General features: G+C 39.7%; 1 protein-coding gene across 1 annotated transcript; it reads right to left on the reverse strand.

Moving 5' to 3' along the window:
- Positions 1–321: 321 nt before the first annotated feature.
- On the reverse strand, positions 322–3,187 carry c14h11orf96 (chromosome 14 C11orf96 homolog). Its single transcript, XM_052029360.1, has one exon. The coding sequence runs from the start codon at positions 3,032–3,034 to the stop codon at positions 2,666–2,668; it is 369 nt and encodes a 122-aa protein (XP_051885320.1). The 5' UTR covers positions 3,035–3,187; the 3' UTR covers positions 322–2,665.
- Between the last annotated feature and the right edge of the window lie 2,988 nt (positions 3,188–6,175).

Here is a 6,175-nt window from a genome sequence, read left to right on the forward strand (position 1 = left end):
AACAAGTTCAAAGCGTTATATAGCCTCTCTGGCAATTCTTGTTATCAATCTGCCTCAGCAGTCAATCACAACTGTATTCTCACAAGCAGTATATACAAGTAAAATGGATGCTTCAAAAAAAATTTAACACACTAATTAGCATATTTCAGAATACCAAGATTGTAATTTACTCATAATTAAAGACACATCTGAACTATAATAGATTAAAAAATAAATCAGAAATAATTTTAATATGTAATCAGAACGACAATCCACATACATAAGAATTTAGATCCAGAGAATGTGGAAAGCACTAGTTGTGACTTAGTACACCATTAAAAACACAGATCCCATTGCAACAGAATGTAACATTCACCATATGGCACAGTAAAACTAGTTCATAAATACTTTAAGCTTACATAAATTTAACGTTTCCCCTGATTCTACTCGAGAAGGCTGCAAAACAAGAGAGCTGGTGGAAGGGTTCTGAATCATTGCCAGCAACTTGAGATTCCTTGACTATATAATCTGGGACATTATATAACATTACTCAGGACTGCATTCCGTAGGGATTCAGATAACAAAGCCTTGAATTCACATAGCACCTTTTTACAATCTCAAGGAGGTTCCAATTTCTCCACAGGCATTAAGTGTGTGTTTTTAAATGTACACACGGATTCGGTACAGAAACACAACACGGCAAGAATCCACAGAGAACACTACGAGAGTATGCAGATGACTTGTTTTAGCATTTGCTCACTTTAAAAAAGTGTAGTATTTTTGTGGTACCCCCTTACTCGTTATAGAGTCATAGTGCAATACAGCACGGATACAGGCCCTTCGGCCCAAACAGTCCAAGCCACCACGGTGCCCACCCAGCTAGTCTCAATTTCCTGCGTTCGGCCCATATCCCTGTAAACCCTGCTCCTGCATGTATCTATCCAAGCGCTTGTTATACTAATAAAGATGTCCCAAGCCATATTATTCCAATGTACCTATCATATGTGAATTATTCGGGCACAAGTTAAAAAGCAGCATTTTTTAAAAGAATGTTGTAAATTTACATAGTTCCTACGGCATGTTTATATTCTAGAAAACTACAATACCCGGTTTCACCGCCCCAGACGACCCCCTCCTCGGCCCGCGTGATCTGCAAGGGCAGCAGTCGTCAGCCGGACGCAGTGCGCGTTACCCGGCGTCAGCGAGCATTGTGAACTGCGAAACCGGCGGAGTTTACGGTGCTGATCCAAATTAGGAATGGATTGCTCGTCACTTAAAGAAATCCAATCTTCTTCATTAGCTAGCATGGCACGAGTTTTAAAATAAAACGACGGGGGATATCTTAGAGGGGCTGCATCGACCTAACATTGCACCAGTCATTCATGGAAATCAATCAGTTTAACGAGGGGTGCAGTCACACGAACTTTGGTCGCATTTCAATTAGAAATGTATAGCGGGGCCGATACACTGCAGCAAGTGGAGTGGGAACGAGCGAAGGGGAGAAAGGCTGGAGCAGTCAGTGTGCAGAACAGGCTTTGCAGCTTCATGTCAGTTACAATCGCGCCTCTCTGAGACTGCAGTGGTTTCAACCTTGCATAAGGATTTTACAGCACATTCGGCCTTACTGGTTCATGTTTCTCACAAGCGTTCTCCTATCTGATGTCCTCACTAATATTACGCAAGAGCAGCGAGATGATAGCAGCGCTGGCGGAAGGGAGACAGATTTGTGACAAACTGTATTTGCAACATATGGTTGCAATACGAAATACAAACACGTGATTTAAAAGAGAAACTGTTGAAGTTGTCGAATGCGTTGCGCAGACCCGAGGGGGGAAAACAAAGTACATGCATCAATTCTAATATTATCTATTACCGCCGAGCGGAAAGCGCTAATCCGGCAAAATATGATATAACTGCTGGCTCTAGAGGAAGACAAATTCTCACATGATTATGAGCATGAAACTCAAGCCTGTGACGGTGGTCGAGATCTATTAAATTAAACGATCCCGACAGTTAATATCCATCACAGGCTGACCTCATCGAGATATCAGAACCTCAAGCAAGCAATCTTTATGGGGAAAAATAACATTTTAAGTAAGATTTTTAAGTGCACATTGATTTTTATTAATCACGAGGCATTACAATCTTGTTTTGTTGCAATTTTCACAAAGTACAAACATATAAATTACTGATTTAAGTAGTAAAAGCATTACATGGATGAAATTTGGCAAGAGCCGAGCTACTAAATCGCTAACGCTTGGAGCATCTGTTGTGCGATCCGACAACGTCTAGAAAGGAATCTTTTTAACTGCAAATTGCATCTTGTATTTTAATAATTCTGTAAGCAGAGTAGAAAACAACGGTTAAATTGCAGCTGAGTTGCACTTATATCCATATCTCACTTCAGTGATGTCCAATAAAGGAAATGGCAGTTCCCTTTCCAACGCTGCGTTCTCCCATGACTTGGATGGAAGGGCAAGATTCCGCCAACAGTTTCCATCCACGACGACCAAACATCCAAGCACAGAGCAACATCTCACATCAGTATTTATTCCTGGTTTGCGCCAGTCAATGCGTAAAAGTTTCCCCCTTTGAAAATAGATTTCTTTTTACAAAATACAGCTTTTTAAAAAAAACTTCATTATGAAGCACAGTACTTTTAAGGGGCGGGTCGGTGCCCCGGCGATCAGTGGGCGGAATCCGAGTCGCTCGAGTCCAAGCTATATCTCAGCTTTGAGTTGCTTAAAGTTGCCTTCTGGGCACGGGAGTTCTGCGCGCTCCTCCGGAGACACTCAAGCGACTGCAGGAACGACTTCTTGGCTTTCTCCTCCTCTAGGGCCGAGACCCCTTCCTCCTCCACCTCTTGGATTTCATCGAAGGTGACCGGCTGCGTTTTGAACCTAGCTTCCCGGGGTCTCCTCTGCTTCAGCTTGGATTTCTGCAGCTGGCGCCGGAGCGACTGCGGGAATTCCTCCGTTATCCCGGCGTAGTTGGGCATCACCGCCTGGTAGCTGGTGCAGATGCCCACCACCTCGCCCTGCTTGCCCGCTGCCATCCGTTTCACAGCACCAGCTTCTGCTCTGCTCTGTCTTCGCTCTCGCTGAGTTGCCGCAACTTTGACTCAGTCTGCGTTGAGAGAGACCCTTTATACAGAGACTGCGGCCCACGTGTGCGCAGACTCTGATGACAACAGTTGCCTTTTAAAGCGATCCTATCCTGCCCGCACACCAGTTTTTTTTGGGCTGACGTACTAGAAATGAAATGATTTTAATAATCCCTTGCCTGCTTATTTCCGGATGCACCTTTTCCGAGAGCTCCCCGCTTTCCCCGGAATGGATTGACTATAATACTGGGGTTAACTAGAGCTGCAGAGCGCGGTGTTTCAAAGATCGCTTGCTTGCAATGTGTGGCGCACACGCTTCGTTAACTAAATTGAAGGTGTGCAACACAGTAACGTGGGAGAGGGAGGGTAGTAAAATAATAACCATTGCAAGAGTCAAACTGAAGCCGTTCAGCCAGGTCGGATCAAGTTGATGGGATCTCATCCCTTCCAGAATGCGTTTCGGTGTTCACGTTGCGGCTCCCCGTGGTTTTACTGTGAGGGGATTTCGCGGATGGTCTGACCAGAAGCAATGGTGATTGGAGCAACACCGGTACAGGGGATTATTTCACTGCAGGGAAACATTATTGTTTATCGTATACAGGCCGTCCCCAGGTTACAAACGCCTGACTTACGGACACCCCCTCCATACGAACAAGATCCCATAATATAATTAAATTCCAAACTCTGACGTACGCACATAGGCTTGTCCCTCCAAACGGCAGAACTAGTTTCCTTTTTCTTTCCAATTCTAGTAATTGTTCTTTCTTACCAGTTTTGTGTGCTTTTGATGCCATTCATTGCAATACTGTGGAGGTAGGGTTACTGGATCGAGTGAATTTTGTGTATTTTCCGACTTGCAGACAAACTCGATGTATGGACGTCTGTAGGAACGGAAACGTTCGTTACCAGGGGATGTCCTGAAGCATTGTCCAGGGTAGATCAGAGAGTGCCTTGTTTTAGAATGACAGAAGTTTTGTTTTGCCAAGTAAACAAAAATATGTTCGACTGTCCTAAAAGTTTTCCTTTTCTAATATGCTTGTTCCCTGGTTAGCCAAAATTTTTAAAGATGCTCTATCAGTAGGTAAACTACCACAATCTCTGTATGAAGCAACTATTTCCTTAATTCTTAAAAAGGATGAAGATCCCACTGATTGTGCATCTTATAGACCTATTTCTTTATTAAATGTAGATTCAAAAATATTTTCCAAAATATTGGCCTTTAGATTGGACAAATTATCTCTGAAGACCAGACAGGATTTATTCAGAATCGTTATTTACATTTTAATATTAGGAGATTAATGAATATGATATATACCCCTTCATCCCAAATTCCAGAATGTGTTCTTTCATTAAATGCTGAAAAGGTGTTTGACAGAGTCGAATGGGAATATCTATTCATTACACTTCAGAAATTTAATTTTAGCCCTAAATTTATATCTGTGATTAAAATGATTTATTATACATCTATGGCTTCAATACTTACTAATAATCAAAGATCTCCTTTGTTTAGGCTTTTTCGAGGTAGTAGACAAGGTTGCCTGTTAAGCCCTTTATTATTTGATATTGCTTTAGAACCCTTGGCTATTGCATTCTGGAACTCTTCAAATATATGTGGCGTTACTCGTGGACAGAAGATTCAAAAGATATCTCTTTACGCAGATGACCTGTTACTTTATATTTCTAATCTGGAGGAATCTATCCACGCAGTACTATCACTACCAGGTCAGTTTAGTGTTTTTTTCTGGCTATAGATTAAATCTTAATAAGAGTGAACTTTTTCCATTAAATATGCAAACCCCAATTTATAGGCAATTACCTTTTAGATTGGTAACTGACTGTTTTATGTATTTAGGTGTTAAAATTACCAAGAAACATAAGGACTTATTTAAAGCTAATCTATTGCCTTTAATTGACCATGTTAAACAATTATTTACTAAATGGTCCCCTCTGTCTTTATCATTGGTAGGCTGAATTAATGCGGTTAAGATGAATATTCTACCAAAATTTTTATATTTATTTCAAGCGATTCCAACTTTCATCCTGAAATCTTATTTTGACACTATTGATTCTAAAATTCTTTCATATATTTGGCAGAATAAAAACCCAAGATTAAGTAAGAAATATTTACAAAAACTAAAAAAGGATGGTAGTATGGCCCTGCCTAACTTTAGATTATATTATTGGGCAATTAATATCAGATATTTAATTTTTTGGACACAAGATTCAGATGTAATTCAGTGCCCTAAATGGGTACACCTTGAGCACCAATCAGTACTTGAATTTTCATTAGTTTCTATTTTAGGAGCTTCACTCCCTTTTGCACTTACCAGATTAAGTAAACATATGGTTAACCCAATTGTTAAACATACAATATGAATATGGTTTCAATTTCATAAATTTTTTGGATTGAATAAATTTAACCTGTAAGTCCCATTCAATCTAATTTTTTCTTTCATCCATCCGGAGTTGACTCAGCTTTTTCTATATGGAAAAGGAAGGGAATAGTGTGTTTTTGTGATTTATTCATTGATAACTGTTTTTCATCTTTTGAACAATTGTCTAACAAATACAATTTGCCTAGATCACACTTTTTTCGATATTTGCAGATTAGAAACTTTTTAAAAGCTACTATACCCTCTTTTCCGACGCCTTACAAAACTGAAATTATGGAAAAAATTTTAGGTCTTAATCCTTATCAGAAGGGCTTGATAGCAATAATCTATGATTTAATTATGAAAATATGTCCAGAATCACTGGACAAAATCGAGAATGAATGGGAAAGCGAACTCCAGACATCTTTACCTACAGAGACTTGGAAGAAAATTCTTCATTTAGTTAATACATCTTCAATGTGTGCCAGACACTCTTTGATACGGTTTAAGGTAGTTCACAGGACCCATATGTCAAAAGATAAGCTAGCTCGTTTTTATCACCATATAAATCCTATATGTGACAGATGTAAATCGAATGTGGCTTCTTTGACACATATGTTTTGGTCCTGTCCTCTTTTGGAAAAATATTGGAAAGATATTTTTAACATTATTTCAAATGTATTGAAGATTGATTTACAACCTCACCCTTTCACTGCAATTT

Source organism: Pristis pectinata, chromosome 14 (assembly GCF_009764475.1).
Source record: "Pristis pectinata isolate sPriPec2 chromosome 14, sPriPec2.1.pri, whole genome shotgun sequence".
In the NCBI taxonomy this organism is placed as follows: Eukaryota; Metazoa; Chordata; class Chondrichthyes; order Rhinopristiformes; family Pristidae; genus Pristis; species Pristis pectinata.